Source organism: Amblyomma americanum, chromosome 8 (genome assembly GCF_052857255.1).
Source record: "Amblyomma americanum isolate KBUSLIRL-KWMA chromosome 8, ASM5285725v1, whole genome shotgun sequence".
Classification (NCBI taxonomy): domain Eukaryota; kingdom Metazoa; phylum Arthropoda; class Arachnida; order Ixodida; family Ixodidae; genus Amblyomma; species Amblyomma americanum.
In genome coordinates this window covers 99,574,144-99,601,211 of record NC_135504.1, presented here as the reverse complement: position 1 = coordinate 99,601,211, position 27,068 = coordinate 99,574,144, and the positions used below count along the sequence as shown (strand labels likewise).

Below are 27,068 nucleotides of genomic sequence, written 5' to 3'. Positions count from 1 at the left end.
TGGCCTTCAAACGCTACTGATGTATATTGTAAGCTTCAAAGTAAGCTTAGCTGATTAATCACTGGTGAAAAAAGCCATGGCGATTTTGCCTAAACAAATCGAAATGAAATGTAATTTTAATTACCTCCAAACCTGCTCACTCATTACTTTCCGGTTAATTTGGTATCAAGCTTGGTAATAAAGCAGGGAAATAATGCGAAGTTGAAGATTTTTCTTATGTTGCGCACCGTACACCAAAGTAACACGATCTTTTGAATTCTCTGTAATATGCGTAGCACTCCTCATGAATTTTTCTTTTAATGCAATATTATTCCCCCCCCCCTCCCCCAACCCCAACCATCATTGTAATACCATAAACTGAAGCACAACGGCAGATTGGGCGAGTTACTAGATCTACATAGTTAATGAATAAACCAGTGCTACCGAGCACAGGACAAAGAAGTAAAGACAAACAGGGTGCCATAGCATTACCAGTGTATTCTCCCGGTTTTAGCTCTCCTGCATTGCTCCCCGTATCTCTCTTTGAAACGACATCCCAGGCAGCACACAACAATTTCTTAACATCTTCACCAGTCGTATCTCAAAGCACTTCTATATCATGACATATACGCCGAAACACTGTAAGAAGTAAAATCAACCAGCAAATATTTTCTATATATTATGGGCACGTCCCAAAGAACCACCAGAGTACAGAACAAACGTTACACAAGAGCTGCTGGAGGCCATGCTGTCAAGTTCTAACCCCGCCATGCAAACTAGAGGTCATAGCCCGGAAGAAGGCAGCCACCACGGCCGAATTGCTACCCGTGGCAAACAAAACCATCTTCCTTCGTCCAACCGGATCAATGCGTACCCATCCCCAATCCCCAGCAGTATTTTGTGTAGCAATAAAATTATTTACGCACACACGCACTAAAAAAAAACCTCTCGGACCCTTCTCTCCGCACCTTCTTACTTTTCGCACATCTGCTCGTTTCGTGAAATTCATCTTTTCGTTCGTTCCAGCTTTTTGTAGTTTTTAAACTCGCATATATCTGGTTTCAGGTTGGTACTGTCAAATGTTTTTAGTTCCATTTTGCAATTTGTCCCTTTCCGCCGATTGTGGCTATTGCTCCTGGTGAATGCATTTTTGTGTTTTCATGTGGTTGTCTCTTATTTGTACTTCTTGCTTGATATTCTCTGATGTTATCGCGATGTCTTCGTGTACGCTGGGTGCGCTAAAAGGCACCGGACTTGAAAGTTGTGTCAATCTGAACACGTTTCCCAATACTGCCTGGCGTAACAATTCCCAGCCTTCAGGAAAAATATATGTTCTTCGACTTTACCATAGCTTGAGTAGAAGAAAAAACCTTGTGCCATGGCGCTCTTTGGCCACTGATGCCCTCGCGACAAAAAGAAAATAATCATCTTTGATTGCACTGCGTCCCCCCTGGAGTCCTGGTTCACACTACTCTACTCAAGTTGACGTAGAGTGATGATGCAGGCACTGCCAGCTGTCGAACGCTGGCGGGCAAAAATCTTGATCCACATGTCAGTCAATGGATGGTGGGTATGCTCGGGTGCGTTGAACATGATGACGCGACGCCAAAATGAAAACTGCTGCCGCGTGAAAAAATGTTCTGATATATTGCGAATTCCGTGCCATAGACGGTGGACGCCGGCTTTTGTGCTAATAGGACATGTAATGCTTTCGCATTAAAAAAATCAAACAGCTGTAGTTACCTGGTCATAGCTGCTGATGGCTCCGGACTGGACTAGGTCGCAGTCCCTGTACCAGTATAAGATGGCTAACCCTCCGCATGCTCCAAGTCCGAAGAAGAACACGACGAATACAGCGCCAGTGATCGCTATCCTGGAATTGTGGAGATAGGAACAAATATGTTTCCATAATTATTTAAAATCTTTTCGCTCACAAGCAAAGGAGTATAATGCAAACCATCTCGCTTCTTGCAAATTCCTCGCAGCAATGAACCTCTGGACAGCCATTTGGTCGAATCCGATGCGCACAATGGTGTACGACAGCCCTCCAATCAGACCACTCCAGACGTTCTCGTCGCTGGTAAGGTCAAAGTCAGTCCTACGCATGGGAATTGAAGGTTCGTTCGAGAGTCTGATCAAGGAAGAGGCGCCAACGTCTCTTTTGACATTCTATTGACAGGCGCCTAAAATGTGACGGAGGGACATAAAAAATTGTTCGCGCTGTGTTGTGGTTCACACCTCACGCAGCTTTTGAGATGTCTCAGATTACACCGCTTGCTGTCACATTAGTCACTGGGCGGTGCGACAAGGGCTTTATGCCCTGACAGTGCTCGAGATATTTTAGAGCAAGAGAACTAGGCCATCTAGTATCTTGCACTTTTACCCTGCACGAGGGGATAAAGATGAGTCCCGTCCTTTTAAAAAAGAAAACTAAGTTAGGCTGATAGAAATTACTTTACATGAGTGACACCAAGAAGTGAATTCATACTGTTACAGCGCGAAAGACGGAAACAAAGAACGCAGCAGGAAAAACACGGCCGCGAGGTAAGACAAACAGGGCCGTGTTTGTCTCTTCTCTCTGTCTCCGTCTTTCAAACTGTAGCGGTTTGATTTTCTGACCAACTCGGCCATCGCTTTGTCCTCTAGAGGAAGTGGATGAAATTGTTTAAAAAGAAAAGTTAAAAGGGGATCGCAAACGCACATTTAATACCGTTCAAAAAGCCAGCTCTCGCAAAACAATTTCTCGCCGTCTCATGCACTCTGATTACAAAAACTCAAGTCGAGTCTGGCAGTCCTACAACTAAAAATGCATTAAATGCCTTCAAATGAAATAAAGGAAGTGGACAAAGATAATTTGCAATTTTCGTGGCTCATCGAGGCGCCTCGATTGGTCAAACATGGCTGCCATACGGAGGACTTATTCTATGGTCAGCAAAGGTAGACCCACTCTTTTTCTGAAATTTCACGATAAACACATGCTTTTTCGTGGACGGTGGCCGCCTAATATGAGCCAAACGGCCTCTTTTGCCGTGGTTGGAAATGAATAAATGAAAGACAAGGAGGAAATTGCAGCCTGGTGTTTGAAAATAGCCGGCGGGAAAACGGCGAAGCAGATATTGAACGTTTACTTTGGAGAGATAAAATCGGGGACATCCATGATGAAAACTTGTAGAGCGGTCAGATGACAAAACTACGAGCGCAATCATTTGAACTGAGCGCTGCTGTTAAGCAAGCCCTATTGGTTGCAATGCTGCTTAGAGAGAAAACGAACTTGCAGAGCTGTTGCCTGAGTTTTAACTAATAATAAAGGCACGCCCTTTTGCCTTTCCTCTGTGCATAAATTTTATGAACCACGTAGTTCCTAAATGTTAATTTATATCTCTAATTGTTCGCTACGGTGAACAGCGAAGAGAATGAGGGTGCTGGTTTCGGCGCGCACTGTTTTCTCGCAGAAATAAACAAAACCTTCCACTATCAGTTTTCTCATAAGCAGTTGATCGATTTCACGTAATGAGCGTAAGGCTGCTATCATATAGTTCTTTTCATCACAGGTTCTTCGGCTCTTATCATACGCCCGCCTGACTAACTTATTGCAAGGAGAGTGAGAGTACAGGGCAATAACGAACTGTGAAAAGAATGAAAATAAACTGTACTTAATTCAAATGAAAAAATTACATCACGCCCCGCTTTCCTTGGATGACAAAACATCATATCGCTAAACACGCATGCCGTAATAAGACTTGCCAATGGAGGATCAGTTGAATATCTATTTATTTCATTATTCTGCCATCCCGGAGTCATTACAGAAACTACTGGTAAATCACAAACCAACATCCTGCACAATAAAAAAAAGAAGATATCTTTACAAAACAGTAGTTAATGCAACATTCTTAAAGTTTGTAATGCCGGAGGTGGCACTGATGGAGGGAGGAAGGTCATTCCAGTCGCGCTAGTTCTTCGAATAAAAGAATTAAGATACATTTTAGTTCTAAAGTTTTAAACATGCGATCAAAACGGGGTGAAACATACGAAGGGTGGGCAAAACGATTATCGCTGTGGAGAGGATTATGGCAATAGATTTTGTGAGAAAAAAAAAACACCGTCGAAAACATTTTCGGCGCAAACAAAAGACCGGCAGCACGAGGGTCTTTTTCTTGCAATTCTGGCCCAGCGGAAATAGTTAGCTAAGATGATACATTTCTATCTTCAAAACGTTTCCAAACGTTTGAAAGGCTCTTTGTGCTTGAAATGCGCCCATTATTCATGTTTACTCAGCGACGCTCGTTAACAAATGCTCTTTGCATGTGCAAAGTCTCTTCCAGATCGGGCAGGTTAACTTTTTAAACAGATAGGCTGTGTGCCTGGCAATCGCTGCGCTGTCACGGTCCAGAAACGCGTTCCAGTGCAGCCTGGCGTCTTACTGTTACCATAATGGCTTTGTGTTGATTGCACCAGAAAATTCACGCAGTCACAGTTATCGGCTCATCTGTCTCGTGGAGAGGTACATGTATCAGCGCTGCTAGGGTGTACTTTACAACAAAACGTTCTCCCAAAATATCTTACCGCAGGATATACTGTGTGACGTTGAAATCAGTCAGAGGCCTCAGAGGTGGGTCAGCACTGCTTGAGTCGTAGATGACTTTTCCGATTATTATTGCCGGTGAGGACAGCATCACAAGAGCTTGCACGCAGTCCGCCCACACGACACTGCGGAGTCCACCCTCCGGTACAAAAATAATCGTTGTTAGTATGCGGGTAAAACCTCTGTAACCTAGAACATTGTCAAATAAGAGGACATTCCTCAAAGAACACACAATGGGTGAGAGATTAGAGAGAAGGATACGCGGTGAGTGTACACACCGAACCAGTTTATTCCCTTATATAACGGCTTTCACTTGTAGACCGAAACGCCATGCACGAGGCATTGCTTGCGTTCATGTGCAGGAAAACAAGAACTGGTTGAAAATCAGCGTATGAGGGCGACCAAAACGCAGTCCGCGTCCACTAGGCGCCAACTTTGCATGCGAATTCGCAACAGTGTGTCTGACAGCTTCCGCCATCTGTCGCCAGCATCTGTCACCATCATCAAATGCGCATGTGCATTTCAACGTGGTGGTTTTGTTTTCATCCAGTGGAGCTCGAGAGAGGGCAGAGGAGGAAAAGCGCCCGTGCACAGAGTCACCGCGTGAAAAAGGGGGACAGCTTTGCAGTCCTTTCCAAGAGTGGTCCTCACTACATGTCCATTGATCCGCCGCGGTGGATCAGTGGTTATGGCGCTCGGCTCGATCGGGTTCCATCCTGGCCGCGGCGGTCAAATTTCGATGGAGGCGAAATTCTAGATGCCCGTGCACTGTGAGATGTGACTGCATGTTAAAGAACCCCAGTTGAGGTCGAAATTTCCGGAGACCCTCGCTACGGCGTCCCTCATAGCCTGAGTTGCTTTGAGACTTTAAACCCCCATAAACCAAATATGTTCATTGAACTGATTTTGGTTCACACCTGAAGTTATATGGCTTGCTTTCGACAGGGCGTCCGCTGCTTTCTTTGTTTCTTTATTCGAAATCATCCGTTTGCCAGAATGAGTGGGGATTACGTTCGTACTGTCGTCTTTGATCCCAAAAGTAAGAGAATGTGACTGCGCGAATTTAAACCACGCAGTGTGTTGAACGCTGCTTTCGAGACACCAGCCGACACGGGCAAAAAGCACCCTTATCTTCTTCATGACTGTCACATTGTTTCGTGAACCTCATCTCACCAACTTTCGCGTTAAACCAATGTCCGCGGTCTTCCTTTCCGGAGGTGAAACACAAAAGGCACCAGTGTGCGTTAATTAAGGAAACCAAGATCGAAAATTTTCAGAAGTCCGCAGCTGCTGAACTGAGTTTTCTTGTCCTTCTTTCACTACCTCATTCATCGATTGACTCATGGCGCAGTTGAGGCGCCGATTAAGCTATAAGGAAGTTACTGCGCATTTTATTTGTCTAAACCTTTTTCTTAATCTTTTTAATTAAAAGTGGCATGCTGGGAAGAGCTCGAGAACTACACCGAAATTGCGACAGCTCCTCATCTCAAGAAACTTATATGTTCGCGAGACCTCAATGTTTTGTTAGAGCACTCTCGGTTGCTAGAGAAAGGTGCCTGCGACAGGAAAGCCGCGGGACTGCACAGCGGCACGATGTTCGCTGTCCCTCTCTGGATTCGTAATTAAACACTTAAATAACTAAATAACTAACGAATGCGAAATAACTAACGCTATCACATTTATCTTGTAGGGCCCCGCGGCTCATGACACCACGGTAAGCGCCACCTGCATGTACTCACGATCAGCGCAGCATGTTAAGCATATCCAGTGCCACCTATGTGTCACGAACTCAACTGTGCGCCGCGCTCACCAGGGGGCCACGAGAGATTAAAAGGTAAATCAACGAGGAGCGCGGCCAGACGTCCCTGGGCCAGAGAACGAGAGGTCTGCGAATGGTTTGACGTTCCTTGAATAAGGCGTGATTAGCTGTTTTGAGGCCGGTCGTTGTTGGTTCTTTTCTGGCGATGCGGTTGCCTTTGACCTGTCATTTCTTTTTCACCAGGAAGCATAATTGTCAATCGTAAGCTAACGCGCTTGAATCCTTTACTTTCGCTCTTGATAAATAAAATGTTCTTTTCTTGCTTCCTGATCCTCTGTGTTTTCGGGGAGCCAATTAGACCCTTCGTGAAGAATGCTTATTCTTCAACCTAGAGACGCGTGGAACTAAGCAGTGTGCAGTAGAGAATTAAACTATTCAGATTATTAAAGTGACTTTGGGAAGAAAGCAACTGAATTATTGTTGTGCGCAAAAATTCGTTCTTAGGCTCTTTCTCCGTGCGCTGACGTTTGTCCAGCAGCAGCAGACAGATTTATCGCCAAGAAAACTGTATTTATAATACTTCCCGCCAAGCGCCTAAAATTCTTTACGTCCTTACCGATAACGGATGGGTTTCCACCGTTTGAGGTAAATGGATTTGTAGCATAGCTTCTGGGATCCGCGCTTAAGAATTAAATGTCAGCACACACATCTTACTTGCGAAATATACCGGTGATGGCGACACCTGTATACAGTTTTTTTAAATATTTTCTAGCTTATAACAGTGCAAACACTACATTTTCGGGGACACTGGTGTTCTTGTGATTATAACGTTGCACACTGTCGGCGCAGGCCAAATCTATAGATCTACAGTGTCTCTCAGTTCATGATGGCAACACACGAGACAGCTTTTCTTTCTTTCCAGTTTGCTTGCAAGTTCCGCAGCTCTAGTTCGTTATTAAGAATGTAAGAAGTTACGAGCGCCTCTCTCACGCATGTCGTATTTCGTGCTCTGTCTCGTTGATATTGCGGCTAATATGCACCTAACTACGCAGAAAATAATGTTCGAGGTGGCATTAAACGTATCGAGCATAGTCTAGGTATGAGTAAAAGTTGGAAATTTCATTTACCATGGCTGTGTATATCGTGCCTGCCAATCCGATGCCAATGTTTGAGTACACCAGAGGCACTGGAAAGACTGCAAAAGTAGAAAACATTCAATGACAATGTCTCGCCATTGCACAATGTCTGGTTATATCGCAAAATGACGCGGAACGGGTTGATTAAACAAAGAAGCTTTGTTTCAGAAACCTAATTCTGAACTGATTAGCTTGTCTTTGAAAGAAATTTTTTTGAATATCCGCAAACGCTTGGAATGCATTTTCTCCGGACCGTTAATTACCATAGCGTGCTTTATTTCTTATATTACGCAAAAGGAGGTGATCGCTGAGCTCACAGCTAGTGAACTGCTTTAATGAACTCAGTATAGCCATGATCATTCACCAACTCCTCTCATTTTATATAATAATAATTTCGATCTACAGGTATGAAGAGATATTGAATGAGATACGTACAGGTGGATATTCCAATGGCGGCGCTGTAGATTCCCACTGCCCCCAGTGTTTGCTGCGTTTGAGTGCGTTTGAGAACGGTCAGCAAATTGTAAATACGTTCAAAAGTTGTGCACCGTTCTGCGTACTTCGAACGATTGCACATCCTTTGAAGAATGTCTCCGCAGAACACATACGTCGCTGTCGGGCTTGCTGGCATGGCAAGGCTTTGCATACGCGGTTGGTAGATCTCCCGAGTGATTCCAAAACATATGTGGTTTGATATTCCCCTATTGTTGATCTGTTTGGCAAATACTATTTTCCTGCTATCACGCAGGAAAATACTCTAGGAGCATTTGCGTGCGTGATCACAGGAAAGCAAGGTACTCCCTCCTAAGGGGCACTAAGGCCTGCCTATACCTCTTTGCAGCAGCGTCACTTTTTTTTAATCATGGAACCTTGATCTGCAAGAGCATTTTCAGCACTGGTAACAAGAATGTGTTTGCGTCTGTTTTATTCCTTTTCATTCCTGATAATTCGGTTAACTTAAATTTGTTCATTGCTCTTTGAAATTTCTGCCCTTGCATCTTTCTTGAAATGTACGGACGACCCATTCCCCAAAAATATATAAAAAGCTGCCTGCCATTTACACGCATTCATTCACTCTCTTCAGAATTCTCAAGCGGAATCCAACTGTCGCTAATACGATGAGAGAAAAATATTGAGATGGTTGGTATGAATCAAGATACCAGGATGGCATTGTTATACAGACCGCCGTGACATCAGACACGTCCTGCTTTCCGATTTTTTGTTACCCAAGTCCAGAAGCATGCTCTCTGATGTTAACAACGAAACACGCTATTTTTATGTGACCGAAATTGCTCTTCTTTCATTTCTACGAAACTGTGCGAGCCGAAATTTACTGACCAAGAAGAAGTTTTCCTAGTTACTTTTCAAGATAATTTTCATGCTGATTGCTCAGAACGGAGTTCGCAGGTGGGCCCGAAGCAGTTTCATTTGGTTGATAAAAGTAATGATAGTCTCTCGCATTTCTGGAAAACACTGCGGACTGAATATAAGTCTTATCTTTATGTGATTGATAGCGGTAATGATTGTCTTTCGTTTTCCTGAAAAAGACCTAGGAACGAATATCATTGACAAGCTCCAAATACGGGGTCAGTCACCTTTAGAAACGGGCAAAGTTGCGAATTGTTTTAGTTCAGAGAGATATAAAAATAACGGGCTTGGCATGAGCATGATAATTAGCCGCGCATATCACCATAGCGCCGCATTAGCCACCTTTTTTTTGCCATTAACTACGGTGCTTGTGGGCTTCTGAGAGCAAAAATAAGAAGTAAGTGTCTTCAAGGTTACACCTTTCTGCATTGAGTTACAGATAACGCGGCAGTGCGCATTTTCAAACATGCACCATTTTCACAGTACGGAGGCAACACTCAAGCAATCTACACATGGACATATGTCCTTCCAAAGACAGCAAATTTCAGAAGCCCCGTTTTTACACCCTATTTATTTATTTCTCATCACTGTTGCTATCATATGCCGGGAAGCCCAAGATCACGACTACAGTAAGCTGCTTCCATTTATTAGGGGTCTACGAGTTGCAATAATAAAGGCTGTGTTTCATAGCGAATTGTCAGAACCTCTCCGAGTTATTTTTTAAGAATGTCTAGTTTCTAATGGCATCCGCAGCTTGCTCTGTGCAGCATAGGCAAGGCATTTGGTAGTTCGTACCCGCTCCGGAGTTGTTTTTGTTGAGATGTATTGTTCTTAATCGAAGAGTATTTCTACTTCATGACATAAGTTTTTAGTTTATTGTTGAGCCATAACCTCATCTGCATCTAAGTGAAAGCAACAACTTAAGTTAGTTATTATCACAAAACGTCACCTGTTAAGAAACTGGTGGCACCCAGAGCAAAGAACCGTTAACTGTTTACTCGAACAGTGTCGCACACCATTATTTCATACACATAAATGTCAATCACTTACGCTGAGGACAAAGTAGACGACGCAAGCTGTGATTCCGACCTTGTTGTCGAAGCGCAGACGCAAGTACTTTGTCATGAAAAAGAAGAGAACAATCACAAACAGAATGATTTGTGACGTGCGAGTGACGGGGTGTACTGTAGTACCTGTAAATTGGAAGTTACGCACTTCTGACGTCACTTTGCCATTATCTGCGTTTGCAAACTCCCATGATTACAGCGTTAGGTTTAAGTTGGTGTTGGCTTACAAGTGGGGCTACCCTTGCAATTAGTTCCGGCATTTGCTTTACCGTGGCCGTACTTTAAGGTAAAACAGATAGTTTAAAAAAAGCCGGCCACGCTCATCGACCTCTTCTGTCTCGTATGTGTCAGCACAGGCACTCCTAGCTGTCGTCGTGGGAACTGTGCAGTTCCCACGAAAGTAAACGATGCCTCATAAATGTTGCACCCGATCCTCTAATCTTAAAATTGCCTGATTCTCCGTACATACCAGACAGCACAAATTAAGCACATCACAGCAGTGCTGAAGTCCAAGTAGGACCTTATTTTTGGATTGTAGACGTTTGCTTTCGCCTATTGTCTGCCTTATACAGCTGCGACCACGGGGATATCGAAATATTTTCGCTACCCTCTGGGTTTAGAAATAACAATAGTAATCGAGCAGTTCATATCTCCCCCCACCAATGCATCAACGTCCTGCCCCAGGTGGAGGAAATCGACACAGGGGATAAAGATGGTAATGTCCATTAACATTGCTCACAGACGTCAAAAGTGGTGGGTATGCTCAATACAAATCGCCATTCATTCCCTGCCGAAGCTAAACAGCTATATTTTAATTATTTGTTTCATTAAGTATTCAATTACTGTGCACTGGCGCGACCAAATACTAGTTCACAAAAGATAAACCAATCTTGAAAAAAATATGAAAATTGTTTTTCGGGGAAAAGAAATGGCGCAGTATCGGTCTCACATCTCGGCGGACACCTGAAGCGCGCCATAAGTGAAGGGATAAAAGAGAGAGTGAAAGAAGAAAGGAAAAAGGGGGTGCCGCAGTGGAGGGTTGCGGAATAATTTAGACCACCTGGGGATCTTTAACAGAAGGCAGTTGGAGCAATAAGAAATGTTCTATTTAATGTGCATGCTGAAAGTCTTTTTCACAAATACGAAATAAACGCTGCTAATATATACAAATACAAACAAATCAAATGTTACATTGGAGCGATACGTGGTAGTTAGATTCTATTGTCTTACTTGCTAATCTCCGCAAAAAAAAGTACATCTACCCTCATCAAATTCAACTGCCATGGAAAATTCCTTTCACACACACAAGCTCTGACCACCTTCGCGTTTATTACATGCTCCTGTCTACACATAATGATTCCGTGAAGCACAAAACAGATGCAATAGCACTGAACAAAAGCGGCATTACGGAGTTATTTCTGCAACGACCTTTAGTTGAGGCTACATACAGCTTTTTTTATTATGTTTTTAATGCCGGTTTCCTCTGTCGTTTTACGTACTTTGCCTAGTAATTAGAATGCAACTTTAAATCAATACAATTCTTTCATCATTGGCCAGGTGGTTGGACTGTTGTCGAGCAGGAATTTTGCAGCTTTTCTCGCATTTTTTCCACGCGTATCTCTTTTTGGTGGAAATAAAATTGATTGATTGATTGATTGATTGATTGATTGATCGATTGATTGATTGATTGATTGACTGATTTATTGATTGATTGATTGATTGATTGATTACTTGATTGATTGATTGATTGATTCGGGATCGCTGACGGTCCGACCCACACGTTCCTTATGGCTCAGACAACGCCTGGGCAACACGCTCTTAAGGCAGCAGGCGGCGACCGCGGTAGTCTTTGGTCAAGGCATATTTCACTCCGATTTTGTTTACCCAAGACAAATTCACATATAGAGTTAGCCCTTCATGAAAGTCAGTGTGCCTTTCTCTCCTGGCACTTATAGCATCTTATAGTGCCGTTGTCTATCACTGACATTCTACTACGGCCTTCAGGGAGTTACCTGGAAGACAGACGCCGCGCGCAGGTCGTACAGCAGGGGCACCAGGACCGTCGACGTGACGATCACCGCCAAAGGTATCGAGGTTAACGGCCACAGCACGTGGAACCCGTAGGCGTAGTAGTGGCCGAGGAAGCCCACCACAGACACCGCATTCACCACGGAACCCAAGACGGAGATGGTGAGCGCGAACTCGGGAAGGCTGCGGCCCCCGAGCAATGCTTCTACCACGGCACCGTTGCCACCGCTACCATCTGCCCCCTAAATATAAAAATGAGATATATTCTTAGCTCTATTTTTACAGTGGTCCCTCAAGGAGCGAAAAAAAATCATAACTTTAAACATCAGTCCAGCACTTAAGCAGTGTTTCTATTATTTTTCCAGCGGCACATTCATAGTGTGCTACGACAAGAGCACATCATAGATGTACTACAGGAATGTCAACGGCAGCAAGATATACAAATTTAGTGAAAGTTTTTGGAGTTCACCTCCCTGAAGCTCCTCTAAAGCTAAAATTCAGGTTTTTATGGAAGGCATTTCAAGAGACTGGGTATTACTGGTCTTTTTTTGTTCATTTCGACGTCATCAATGCAGTAAATGTAGAGTTCTGTATGAACAATTTTCGCCAATTACGACAGTCGATTTCAGGAGCCGTATGTTAAGTTCGTTTGCTAAGTCAGTCTATGGCTCTTCAACATTCTCTATCTGCCGCCTGTGACTAACTCTCCTGTCCATTATCAAAGGCTAGCGCCGCGATAAAAAAGAGTGCAAGTGTACAAGCATCCCTAAAAATACAGCTTCCGGTCTCTTCAGGCAAGAAATATTGTTCGTTGACAGAGCGATTGACTCATTCTTTCTCTTTTCGCTTGCAGGTCCAACTGTTGTAGCGTGCATAAAAAAAAACATTTATCAGCAATGCACAGCGCTTGCGAGGACCGGAAAAGGTAAAGGAGTTATTGAGCGTACTTTTCCATACAAAACCTGCAAAACTGACCGTGAACAGGTTGATGAAAAAGCCAGTGATTGTTCAAGCGAGCTGCACGCGCTCGGACTGTTTCCGGAGACGCGACATATAGCGTATTATTTCCGCTCAATTACCGGTCTAAATCGGTGGGCAATGTTCGTGCCAGCATAGAAAACAACAAAAGAAATTTATTTCTATTGCGATACCCTACGTTGTACAAATAGATGATATGCTAATGAAAGAGGTCCCATATGTTGCGGCTTTGTTCTTGCAGGAGCTACTCGCTGTGAACTCAAGACAAATGCAGTGATCTTGCTTTAACTGACTAGGCTTTTCTACATTGCAGGTCATCTAGTTTTCTGTGTTCAGAGGCACAGATGCTCCAGACATAGCTTGCAGGCTGCTGCCAAATTTTATTTCAGGCTGCTGCCAGTTTACATGGAACGGTCTAAGTAGATGAAGCGCTCAAAATACAGCACGGAGACAAAGAATAACAGAAGAAAGGCGCTACTTTGAGCTGTTTATTGAAACCAGATGTGGTCTATTATATAGCCAAGAGGACAAATCATACAAAAACATACAAAAATGACAAGTGCGAGGACAAGGACAATGCAATGGAGGGCACAAAAGTGAATTAGTGCGTTTAGTATTCTTATCTTGCCCCAGAACTTGCCCCAGATCGTGTTCTACTAAATATAACGGAAGAGGAGAGAGCCGATATGCATCGTCAAAACTAAAGAAAATCAGACTTCATGCTTGGAAGGTGCTCTGCTTTCCACGTCCATCATTGGTAAACTGGCAAGAGAATTTGTTGTGGACCGGAGCATTAAACACACTTTGTCTCCCATGAAGTACTTTCCGGCATTAGTCAGGAAAGAGTAAAAATTTGATGTCAACAGAAATTTGAAAGAAGAATTAGGAAACATTGCAGGAATTGCCGTAGAAGGGAGCCCAGGGCAGGTTTTATCAATTTTTTTATGAATGTGATTATGAAAGAAATTCATAGTTTGCAACGTTGCTAAAATATCATTGCATTCTGTGAAAAGTCTTTGCATGTCTTTGAAGGTGAAAGCCTTTGCAGCAGTGACGCTGTAAAAACCGAGTACCGAGTTTTATCACGCCTCCGCAGCCACTGCAAAAAGAAGCTCTTCTAGTGCCAGTTGTGCCCCTTGGTCTCTACATGTAGAACATCTCACGAAGCTTGTGCGAGCTTGTGAGGGCGAAATTTTCTTAGTGTGCGTAGTGCCCAAAGCCATTCAGAGATAAGCGTTATTTAAACTGTCAGAAAGAGGTTGGGCATACAGAGAGGCTATTCAGCAAGCGCTATTTAGCGAGCTCCTTGCCAGCTAAATGGTAAACACTGTGGGAGAGCGATGTAGTCCAATGCGAGCCGCTGCTATCTCTGTATGGAAAATGGAGGGCTCTGCATGGAGATGCCATAAAAATGTCCAGCATCGCTCTGAGTGCTATCATTTACATCGACTGAGCAGACCAAAGGTAGAAAGGTTGAAGCTACTTTTTCTACCAATTCATGGTCGCTTGAAAATTAAGACATCACTGCATTTTGGAGTTCCCCGATAAACCATCAACACGTCGTTATAGTATGTACAGTCGGGAACAAAAGTCTGTGGACCACGGGCTCCGTAAATGAAGCCGATAGCCATTATATTAGCCGGCGGCAGAAAACCGCACTTGTCCAGCTGAAAGCCAAAATTGTGTACTGGAAGCTCCACAAGTTTGGTCTCCTGCCGTATAACACTGAAACTATCGACTCTGTTTGCGGAACACGCAGTCCACATACTTTTGTCCCTGACTGTACATTCCAGTGCCACTTTCTCATAATTATTGTTTTAAATACAGCTTTTTTCCTAATGTTATCAAAAACTGGAACGCGCTGCCTGATTTCGTGTGGAAAGTGTCTACGCTGATATATTTCTTGAGAGCCGAAATTCATACCTACCATACCGCACTTCAATACTAGTATGGATTATGCCTCAACTTATGCGTTCCGTTCTTTGGTTGACTCATTTTCTTGCTGATTTTTACAGCGAGAGCTGTTATAGCTTTGTACAAGCCATTCAATAGAATGAAATTAATAGGTATAACGTCAGCCGTGTAACGGGTTACGCGTAACATTTTAGCTGGCTACTACTGCCACGTACCTCAAACGTAACTAATGCGTCCACTGAACCAGGGAGCACGTTATGTGCCTTTCCTTTTCTCAAAGCCAACAGAGGCTTTAGACCGCGAATAAGACAACACTGGGAAGTAGACTATTTGTTTCGTGCAAGGGTGCATTGGAGCCCCTATTGATGAGGAAATCGAAAACCGCAAGTGACAGAAGGCTGAGTATGCTTGTGAGCGCATAGTCGCCACAAACGGGCCTGTGAGGCGCCCAACAGAGCAGTCACCTGTGAAACATCAACATCAAAACTGAAAAATCAAGACTTCTCAACCTCTAATGTCAACACATTTCCCTGATTAATACGAAAAGCCGGTAAGCTTATCTCTAATAGTTTTCTTCTCCATTTTTTTCAGGCGTAATTGTTTCTATATTGTGTCCAATTACTATGGTTGCTGAATTTAACTGGTGATGAATGAGAATTTATTGTCATTCTTTCCACTTCTGCGATAAAATCTAAAAGCTATAAGTATCAATATAGATAGATAAAATGAAGCTCCGCCACTGAAATGATTTTTGAATCGGAGCCCCGGCTCAACCTTCCATTCCCACGCTGATGCAGTTGCATTGTTTTACAGTGGCAGCAAGTTTGTTTCAAAAAGCAAGACTCGCACTATCACACCCGCAGAGCAAACAGCATTGACGAGGCTGCAGAAGAACAAAGACACCGGCATCTTGCCTGCTGACAAGGGTAACGCCACTGTCGTTTTAGACCGCACCGACTATGTGCGAAAAATGGACGCCCTTCTGGAGGACACAGCGACGTACGCCAGGCTGGCGCGAGACCCTACAAAGAAAATCGAGTCCGAGCTGCAAAAACTTCTTACTGATATTTTCAAGTTCGTCCCCCCCCCCCCCCCCCCGACAAAGGCTATCTTTACAATCGCCTACTTTATCACAACGGCTCGGCGCCAGCTGTATACGGCGTGCCCAAGATACACAAAAAGGAGGTACCACTTCGCCCGATTGTTGACTTCACACGGTCACCACTGAACAAGTTGTCGGGACACCTCCACCGGGTACTTGCGCCTTTGGCAGGAAATACGCCTACGCACGTCAAAGACTCGGCACACTTTACTGACAAACTGAAGGCTGCGACTTTTGGCGACGATAATATGATGGTGTAATTCGACGCGAGCTCCGTGTTCACATGCGTGCCGGTGGACTTCGCAGCCAAGTGTTGCAGGAATGCCCTGAAGAACGACTTGTCTCTTCCAGAACGTACGCCCATAGAGACAGACGACTTGTGCCGGCTCCTAAAATTCTGCTTGTAAAACACATACTTTGTGTTCAACCAGACTATGTACCAGCATGTCTTCGGGACAGCAATGGGAGCCTCCATTTCGGTAGTCTGCTCCAACCTGGCCCTAGAAACGATAGAGAGTCGTGCGCTTGCGTCGTTCGACCCGCCACCTAGGTTTTTCCTGCGGTACGTCGACGACTGTTTCTGCGTCATCCGACGACAGGATGCGGAAGAATTTCTATGGCACCTGAACTCATTTCAAGAGAGCGTTCAGTTCACGATGGAAGAAGAGAGCAATGGGTGCCTCCCTTTCCTCGACGTCCTGATCGAACGAACAGCAAACGGCATCACGACGAGCGTGTACAGGAAGCCCACCCACACAGGGAAGTACCTGAAATTTCATTCTGGGCACCCAATAGGGCAGAAACGCTCAGTTGCCACGGCGCTTTACAATCGTGCCTTCAAGCCTTGTTCAAGCCCATGCGAAAGAACTCGTGAAGTCCGCCGCATAAGAAGGGAGCTTTCAAAGAACGGATACCTGCGTCAAGTGCTGCAATCACAAGAACGACACGCTGCGGCCCCTCAAGCCGAAGCAAGAGCAGCCAAAAAGAAAACACGTGCAGCCATCCCATATGCCCCTAGTGTCAGCGAGACGTTATGCAGGATACTGGCTGACTACGATATCCAAGTTGCCCATGTCCCATCCAGCAAGCTCAGAAACCATTTGGTACGAGTAAAGGACCCGCTTGAAAAAACCAGCTACCCTGGTCATTATCTACTCGTCTGCTCAAGGAATTCCTTCACATACAAATGACAAGCCAAGCGGTTAACAGGACACAGGGCAATCTACCCGAGATATACATCCGCACGATACGCAAAGTTTTCCCTACATAAGCAGCAGCCCGTCTCGTTTTTTATCCCACTGTGAACAAGGCACCCGTAGTGGTGCCGAAACGTAAATTCTCTTACGTTTTTTTTTTCCTTTTTGACTTTGGCGAGTGTTCGTTTGAAAGGATATGCTAAACAACAATAACATTGCCTTAGCACTTTTAATACGGTATTAAATAGAAGTTGTTTAACGCGAACAGACATTTCTTATTAGTATTTCATGCGATGTTAGCAATCGTAGTGCGCCTTTGTTCTTATTCATTTGTATCGGCTTTCAGACACATTACTCAGCAGGGATTTATATCCTGGCAGTAACAGCTCCTTAAACGAATAATATTCGACAAGCCTATGAGTATGGTACCAAGAAGAAGGTTAACTAATTTTATTTTCAATCGAAGCATGAGAATGCATTAACACAGTGTTAATTTCAGCATGAAAAAAATGTGTTAAAAGAACACATCCTTCATGCACGATCTTTTCAAGGGTCATATCACATTTACAATTTTGTGTCATATCTTCCGTGAGCATTGCCTATATAGCCGTATTCGGATCCTAATGTGTTGAAAACGAAAGATACGACAGCAGCTTGCCCAGCTTCGCTGTCATTGTGTAGGGCGTGCAGGTCTGCTAAGACTGCTGATTGAAATGCAATTTTGCAGCACTAATGGTCTTATGGTGGTTGATTTGCACATCGTATCGCAGTGTGAAGATGTGACCATATCTTAAGTGCATTTTTCTGGGCCCAGATTCTGCAGTAACAATGTTGTGAATGAGTGGGGGTGTTGAAAACAAGGCCACATCGATTGTGTTTACCTTGTTTTTTTTGCTTTTATGTTGACTCAAACTATCTCAATGGGTTTAAGACGACCAGGTTTGCCCTGTGTTGGTGCCGTATTGTTGAACAGGCTTCGGTCAGTGTGAGTCTTTCAAGTTGCGCCCGCCTTGGTAGGCAACTTTCAGTAAACATAAATAAGATTGGCCGCAGTAAGTTTTTATCTACTTGGATTGCTGGCATGCGATCAGCATAACGATAACGTCCTTGACACAGATGCGGTCATTACGGAACATACCTGCCGCCGCCGACGAGCCACGGAGAAATAGAGGCCGACCAGGTATCCAAGTGTGGTGAGCACCCCAAACACGGCGCAGTCAACGGAGTCTAGGCTCTTGGGCGGTGAAGACAAGGTTCCTCCGGTTCCTTGATCTGACATTGCTGCTGGGAGGGATTCTCTGCCCGCTAACAATTTTAGAATATACCCGTTTCCTTGGCAGTCCGGCTAAAGTTTGTCAGTCAGTGGAGAGTTAAAATAGCTTGAGTTCTTTGAGCTGCCACAGAAACCGATTAAGACGTCTTCACGATGAGAGCTTGTCCAATTATATGCGGGCTGCAGGAGATTGTAGTCCTTTTGAACACCTCCAGAACGTTTCTTATCACCTCTGTGCTTGGCTGACCCTTGGCTGTTCACAACTTCATTGCGGGTGCGCCCGTATTTTTTTTTTTCTTCAGAGAACAAGGCGATGGTCCCAACGAACGAGAAGTGAAGAATGCTGTAAATCCACAACACCTGTTCTTCACAGCCCGAGCATGAGTTTTCTAGGATAATGTGTCGGGCACTAACACCTTTTGCAACAGGCCTTACTTGCGTTGTCTTCGTAGCAATGACTGCTACTGTTCGGCTCCAATTCTCTTCCAAATTGCTTCATCGACCAGTTGTGCTTTCTGTCTCTAATGTTTTCGCTGTAATCGTCAACCAAAAAGTCGCTGCGTCCGAATGTTGCTGCTAGAAGTTCTGACTTACGTTAACTTTACCGCCGCCGGGCGTTCAGGCGTTGCCACTGCTACGCAGCACAATGTCGGGCTACAAACACCAGTCTCCATATAATCGGACGGGATTCACGCTTTTCTTCGTGTAAATGACGGAGATGCCTCGACAGTAGATAAAGCGGGCCTTGTACCGACAACGACGCGCCCTGGTACATGCACATCTAGACAGAGACCACTCGAAAAGAGGCGTGCTCAGCGTAAGCGCAGCGATGACACCGTTGTCAGTGATCATCAGTGCTGAACAAAATAACATAGCCGGCAAATGAGGTAAGCTTCACTGCGTCACGAATCTAGTTCCTGTGCCCGCAACAGGGGCACGTCGCAAGGTAACCATGTACACGTGCGGTCGCAACCTTTTCAAAGCGGAGCACATGCGCCTAGTTTTTATTGAAGTCCCCATAAAATAAGCTACAACATAAGCCGCGCACTCGCTGGAAACTCTAGTGCATATTAACGCCATTCGAAGCCCTCTCGCCTATTTTCCACTCGTTACTAAGAAAAAAATAAGTGATCAAAGCGTGCATTGCACCGTAGCACGCAGCAACCACATCAGAAAGGTTCAGTCACATCCAACCGCCGGAAGTTACAGTCACATCCGTCGACTACAAGCGGTGGGGGACATTTGTAGTGTCTAGACATGGGGAACAATATCAAAAAATTTTCAACAACTAAGTTCGAAGAGTCTCTCCACCCAGGCCGGCAGGTAACAATAAGGGGTAAAGCGCGACATCTCATTGCTCATGATCTGAAATCGGCGCTATGTTCATCACTTCCTCACCGAAACACGAATGGAATACTTTCTATATATTTCGGCATTGCAAGGGTACGGAGTCTACTTTCAGGACACTTAGACCTGCTGGTTTTTCATATGCAAAGATAACAGTCTCAAGTATATGGAAGGTGAGAATGTGAAAAATATCTGATTGCTTTGTATGCAAGGTCTATTCTTTGCTTCAGCTTTAATGGTTCTCTTTGTAATTCGTGCAATCGCAATTATACTTCATGTATCTGTTCACGGTTACATAAATAATGTTGTCCGCCGCGGTGGCTCTGTGGTTATGGCGCTCAGCTGCTAACCTGAAAGACGCGGGTTCGATCCTGGCCGCTGCGGTCAAATTTCGATGGAGGCGGATTTCTAGAGGTCCGTGTACTGTACGATGACAGTGAACCCTGAAGAACTCCCAGGTGGTCAAAATTTCCGGAGCCCTTCAATAAGGCGTCCCGCATAGCCTGAGTCACCTTTGGACGTTAAACGCCCATAAATCTGTAAATACATGGTGACCAAATTTATTGCTGAAATTGGCTTTCGCAAACTTTTCAATGTAGGGGTACCCTCTTTGCCAAAAGCAACCAGAAACCGTATCCCGATCTTTGCCGTCCTGAAAACCTTCGTTTACAGACATCCCCGATTAGTCGAAACGCTGGAAGAGGACATCAGTTTTGCTGCAACTATGAGCTGCGGCGGGATGTCAGTTCGCTGCAGCTGCCGCGGCCAAACGCCCAGCAGCACTGTTGCTATTTTCCGATACACGCAATATAACAAAATAATAATTTAGTCACATTTTTAGTTGAGCCTCAGATGCCACAGCAAAAAGGTGATCAACAGCTGCTTCATTCACAGAGTGGACTTCAATGAATTAATTCGGCACCTAAAGCCAGGAAGGCTACATAAAAAAAGATAATTATTGTACGCAACTATGCACGGCTGTGCAGTGGCAGATGACGGCCACTGCAGCCGCTAATCACCTGTGATAAATAGCAGACAGCTTGTTTCTTCACGTAACAAGGCGCGTTACATTCGGCTGGATGGATAAAGGAGCGGAAAGAATTTTTTAACCAAGGGAGTGGCTTGCACTCACTCGCAACACAATCCACGTTTGCTTCAGTGCTCAACCATGGCTGTACCAGAAAGTCACCTTGAAGACGTTTGTGCTACATCGCTAAACGCAAGTTACTTCTGTGACTGAGCCTTTGTGCACACTGTAATTAGCGCTTTTAATTGCATTATGGAGGCACTGCATGAACCGCGAGATGTCGCTCTTGCGCTCTTTTTTTCTGCAGTATAAAAATAAAAGAGATGAGCTATAGTGGGATACAAGTCAGGAAAAAAAACCTGCTTTTTCCTGTCAAGGAGACCCCTTCCAGACAATGGCGTCGGCCGATTCTCGCGAGCCTGCACCATGCCAGCAGCTGATTTCGTTCACTCAAGCCAGGATTGAGAGCAGCCCAGTAGTGGCGCACAGATGTGCTAGTCACGTGATTTTTTTTCGTATTTCGCGGGCTTTCTTTGCAGCTCGAAAAAAGATACACATGAGGTTTTCTTTATCACAGATAAATAGAATGGGGGTTTCTGAAGGTGCCCTCCATTTCTGCATTGTCACGCTGCTGAGGATAGCAGGTTCATCAGAATTGGGCGACGTCATTGGCTGGAAGGTGTTCTGTTGAAGGGGAAAAACCGCTTTTTCTTGGCTTGCACCCGACTATTGATAACTTCGTTTTCTTCATACATGCGTTCGGTGCCATCATAGACGATGTTTTGAGTCTCAACATTGCATGAAGCGCACGCATGCACACTCAAGCCAGAATACTTCATTTGCGAGCTAACTCGAAGCTCAACGCAGAGCCTCGGCATCGCGGCTATCGAGAACCGTGCGTGACACCGCAAAACCACCTCTGGCATGTCGGACGCGTCGGTGCACTGTCGCGTCGCTGGCGACGGCACATCTGCATGATGAGCGTGTTCATGCTGGACGACAGGATTACGAAGCGAGACGCTCCGACAGCTTATTGAGAGCTCTTGAATAGCGAATGCATCTTTGCGTGCAGTGAACACAAGCATTTTGTGGGACATTGCGCTTTATGTCGCATCGTTCAATGTACAGATACGCAGACACAATAACTACTGCTCTGATAGTGGCGCCATCTAGTTATCGTAAAGTGAAGCACTTATGCAGCCATCTGGTGTTTCTCGTCAGGCCTAGGAGCTACCAGATCGTCCAACGAAATGAAATACAGGCCAACTTTATTGTGCATCCAATGTGTTGCAAGCAAAATAAGACGGAGCAAAAGTCCTGACCCCAGTTTATAGCCAGTTGAGGTTAGATAGAAGCAGATATCTTGGAGCAGGCTCGCCTAATGTGGTAGTTCACAAGGTCAACTTTATTGGGCATCCAATATGTAATAACCAAAATAAGACGGAGCGAAAGCCCCTGAGCCCAATTTATAGCCAGACGAGATCCCGAAAAACGCAGTAAAACAGACCAGTTCACATCGAAGCAAAAGACTGCGCTTCAGCGCGCGCCACCATCTTGGCTATTTGTCTCGTTTGACTCCTTGAGCATCTGCTGCGGGAGGGTACGCTATGTCTGCGACCTCACCGTCCAATTTCTCCTGCAATTTTCGCTGCATCCGAGCCGCTACACCCTCTTTCGACGTTTCGGCCATTCTGGTGTGGGCGAAAACGGCGAAACTAGGAATACAGCCCCGGGCTGCCAGGTTTGCTTTTCAGTCGTACAATAGAGAACTCACTCCACCTCTCGAGCTGCAAACCTTTTTAGTGCAAAGAAAGCCATTGCTCTGATATTTAAGGACCTTTTGAGCTTAAGTAAAGCCTTAAAGGGTCCATTATACGAGTGAGAACAAAACCGTTCGGCCTGGTTACTTTTGGCAAAGGCCGTACGTCTATATTTCACAGCCTTGTCGGGCTCACACAAATGTGTTGCCATGCCAATGAGAATCGAACGGATACGAGAATCCATTGTGGCGGCCAAGAGCGAAATTGAAAACGATAAAGAGCATAACAACGCACGTAAAAAAAATTGCAGGTGCGGTGAGTCGGAACCAACCAAGCAGCGGTCCCTGACACGCCATCCGGCATGTGTTTTCTAAGCTGGACCTTCTAGAACAGCTGTACAGCTGTTTAACCTCAGGTAAAGGAAAAAGTTCGCAAGTGCTCTTTGCCAGTTTTGGGCTTGGCACAAAAATTCAGGCCAGCAACAGTTCTTGTTCAGTGCAATGAAGGCCGGAAGCATAGAATTTGTATTTGATATTCCTTGTGTTTGAAGTCACAAAAATAATATTTCCTCTTAGAGTAAGTGGGAGCGCTGTTATATGCTAATGTCGCCTTGGCATATAGATGTGCACGTAGTGTTGATGCGTGGCGTGCATTGATTTCAACGTAGCCAGGCGTGCATATGCCGGCTTGACAGACATTTCCTCAGAAATAATGGCGAATGTTTGCGTCCAGGCATTTGAGGTAGGAACGCATGCGATAAACGATGACTACTTTTTCGCAGACTGTGCGCTTTTGCTACATCTGGAAGCCCAGCCGCTTAGTACTGGATAATGCGAGAATGCAAAACAATATTTTCTACTCATAGCTCTGATTTCCTTCATGCATGAGTCCAGCTGGGAAATATTTAGTGTACTTTTGGAAGTAACTCGGTGGCCTTCCTTAAAAATTATTTAATAGCAATAAGAAGTCTCAGCTATTTAACCATCTCATTCGACATACCGCTGGGTATTCTCGGTCACTAGAAAATTCAAGCATTTTTCTGGCGAACGTTACGTCGTTCCGGCAACGCTTCCCCGTGCAGAAGGCGCAGGGGGCACTATCTTGCCGACATTAGCAGGGAATAATCATATTTCCGAATTTAAGAGGCTTTTCAGACGCATTTCAGAGCAGCAGAACAAGCCACAACTATACCATTTCGAGCACTTTTCGTTTAAATTACATCAATCAGTTATGCGTGATCCCTAACGCTGTGAAACTTTGAGCTAGTGTTTAATAAATTTAATTCTAAGCTAAGTTGCTATCAAATATGTTTAACTACGGCGTCATTCTGACTCCCATTAACCAGACGTTAAACACAATTATTGCGCTAGATTGCAGTAGACCATGTTGCCGTTGTGTCGGTGGCCTCTATGCTGGCCAGCCTTCAGCGCCTCACTACCCCCACTGCCCGACAAAGGCCTCTCCCATGTCTCTCCACTTATCCCTCTTTTGTTCCAGCTGCGGCCCCCTTATACCTACGCAAAATTCTTAATCTCATCTACCCACCTAACATTCTGTCACCCCTGCTACACTTGTCTTCTCTTGGAATCCACTCCGCTACACTTAAAGACCATCAGTTATCTTGCCTTCGCATTACATGTCTTGTGAAAGACCAATTCTTCCTCTTGATTTCGACTAGGACATCATTAGCCTGCGTTTGTTCCCTGCCCACTGTGACCTCTATCTCTCTCTTATCGTTGCACCTATCATTTCCTTTTTAACAGCTTGCTGCGTCGTCCTCAACTTAAGCTAAAAACCTTGTTTGTTACTGTCCACATTTCTGCCCCATATTTGTGCCAACCTTCGTAGCCAACCTTGGGCAGACCTAAATATGGTTGGGCACAGTATGTTGGTTACACATTGGGTGATACTGTTTTATATGTTTCGGTTACTGACACGCCATCAACGCGAAGCTAACGTCATGAACACAGGTGCGTGCATCATAAAACTTACCTGCCCCCGCCGCCGAACTACGGAGAAGTAGAGGCCGACCAGGTATCCGATTGCGGTGAGCACTCCGAACACGACGTAGTCAGCGGTATCTAGGCTCTTGGGCAGTGAAGACATGTTTCCTTCGATTTTTTCCTCTGCCACTGCCGACGGTGGTGACTGGGACGCTGTCCGCTTGTGTATTCTATTTTGGCAGGCCTGTCGCACTTTGTCGTTGACTGGAGTGTGAAAATACCTTAAGCTCTTTAGGCTGTCACTGCAACCTCATTAAGATCAGACCAATACGTGTCCTTGTCCAGTTACCTGCTTTATGTAAGAACTTGTGGTCCTATTTAACCCCATGCGAATATTCTTTTCAGCCTGCCTGCTTGCCTGACTCTTGGGTGTTCACCACTTCACTGCCGGTGCGCGTGTAGCGAGATGAATGCACAACACCCCAATGTAAGTTTCTTACCAAAATGTTTCTCCTACCAACAACTTTTTCTGCAGCTGTCACTGGCGTTGTCTTTGCAGCTCCGGCTATAGGGCTCCAAATTTCTCCCCTGTTATTTCTTCCACCAGCTGCCACTTCCGTCTCCGGTTACGATATTCAATCTATCATCATATCTTCGGCTAATATGCACCGCGTCTGAATGTTACAGCCAGATGTTCCTACTCACGATCACTTGACCGATGTCGTGTGGATAGGGGTATCACCTACTGCACAGGACGATGTCGAGACACAAACACCGGTCTCAGTATCTCCCGATGGGATTCACTCTTTGCTCCCCTTTTTGCAAGAAGCTCGATTTCCTCTTCGCTGAATCGGGCTAATGACGGGCATGCCTCGACAGGAAGATGATGTTGGTCTGACGCCGAAGACGATGTGCATGCAAGTCTAGACGCAGAATAGTGTTAAAGAGCGGGGCTCAGCGTATGCTCTGCGGCGTCAGCGATCATCAGGGCGAACAAAACAACATTCCTGCCGAGTTATACAAGTGTGACCGCATCGCCAAACTAGTTGCGCAGGCATCAGCGGTACATTCCATGTGACCGCGTACACGCGCGGTCGCTACGTTTTCAGAGCGCGAACAGTTGCGTCCGGGTCGCATAGCACATTGCCGGGAAAATAAGGCGCCAGCTGCTCAAACTCGCTGGAAAATCTAGCGCATAAGAACGCTATTCGAAGCTCTGTGGCCTATATTCCCCTGGTTACAAAGCAAATATAAGTAATCAACAAGCACATTATGCCCTAGCACGCAGGTGCCACATCAGAAAGGTTCTGTTGCATCCTACCACCGAAATTCGTAGTCACATCCGTCGATTGCAAGCAATGGGGGCCATTTACAAGGTTCAGCATGGGAAACAATACCGGAACGCATTAGCTGGCATAAAGCGGTATGTTTTAGTGGCTTCTCTTTTCAGGCCGGCAGATAACGCTTGTGGGCAAGAAGTTATGTGGCCAAACGTGAGGTCCTATTGGTCATTATTTGAAATCCGCGGAATATTTATCAGTGCCCCATCAAAGTAGCAATGGGATGCTTGCCATATAGATCGGCATTCGAAAAGTACGTAGTCACTTCCAGAAAACTTTTGTCTGGCTAGTTGCAAAAATCTTCATTTGTTTTCAATTTCAACAGATATGTACACGCCCGCAATTTAGGTTGTTTGCCAGGGAACTTTGTCAGAGAAATTTGTATGTTTTCATCCAAGGCGTATTGCGTAATTAATGTGCTGTGCATTTCGTACAATCTCAATTCGACAACTGGTGTCTGTATGCGGGTGTACAGAACGACGCCGACAAAATAAAAATTTTTTCTCTACAAAAGGCTTCCGCAAACTTTTGATTCCAGATGTACCTTGTATGTCAAAAGTAACCATATTTTAAGCTCTGCTTCTCAGTCATAAAGAGGTGAACCGAAATGTCTTTATGGTAAAAATGCCCTTGTCTTCATCTTTGAAGACCTATTCATCTTTAGGGAAACCTATGCAAACCATGCAGCCTAGTTACGCTTGGCAAAGACCTCTATCTTTGACAGCCTTGTGATGCTCGCACGAGAGAGTTCTGATGCTAGATGAGAATCAAATAAATGCGGGTTTCCGTTCTATCGTGCAAGAGCGTAATTAAAGAGGTAATGAGTCAAGCTACGGATGGGATTAACACGCGGGTGCGCTGACTCTGCGATAGACGAAGCAATGGTCCATGATCCGGTGTACGGCATGTGTTTTCGGAGCCATATCTCGAACAGCTGGGCAGTTGTTAACCTCGAGTGAAGAAAAAAATTTCGCCAGGCGCTCTTTGCAGTTCTCGACTCGTCACAAAAATCCAGCCCAGGAAGAGTTCACTTACGCTGCAGATATCCCGCTCCGATAAAACAGACGGAAAACTTGCCTGCAACACGCTGGTTTATTGCTAAATTTGAGTGGCGCAAAATCTCTCACGTATACCCCCTAATTTTGCTGTGGCGTATGGATAATCATCTGAGTTTTACAGATCGTATGCTAAACATGACAAGCAAGATTGGCGTGCGCTGCTACCATTCTATAACATGACCACGAGCCGCCATAAACGCAGAACCATTCA

General features: G+C 45.0%; 1 protein-coding gene across 1 annotated transcript in view; it reads right to left on the bottom strand.

The window, feature by feature from the left end:
* Positions 1 to 25,410, bottom strand: part of LOC144100585 (sodium-coupled monocarboxylate transporter 1-like) — a 55,682-nt gene extending 30,272 nt beyond the window's left edge. The window contains exons 1-8 of the mRNA XM_077633483.1: positions 24,509 to 25,410; positions 11,904 to 12,161; positions 9,875 to 9,940; positions 7,892 to 7,943; positions 7,448 to 7,515; positions 4,543 to 4,700; positions 1,937 to 2,077; positions 1,723 to 1,852 (exon numbers count right to left, since the gene is read on the bottom strand). Of these exons, the coding sequence (XP_077489609.1) occupies positions 1,723 to 1,852; positions 1,937 to 2,077; positions 4,543 to 4,700; positions 7,448 to 7,515; positions 7,892 to 7,943; positions 9,875 to 9,940; positions 11,904 to 12,161; positions 24,509 to 24,622 (987 nt within the window). The 5' untranslated portion in view covers positions 24,623 to 25,410. The remainder of the gene's footprint in view (positions 1 to 1,722; positions 1,853 to 1,936; positions 2,078 to 4,542; positions 4,701 to 7,447; positions 7,516 to 7,891; positions 7,944 to 9,874; positions 9,941 to 11,903; positions 12,162 to 24,508) is intronic.
* Positions 25,411 to 27,068: the final 1,658 nt, after the last annotated feature.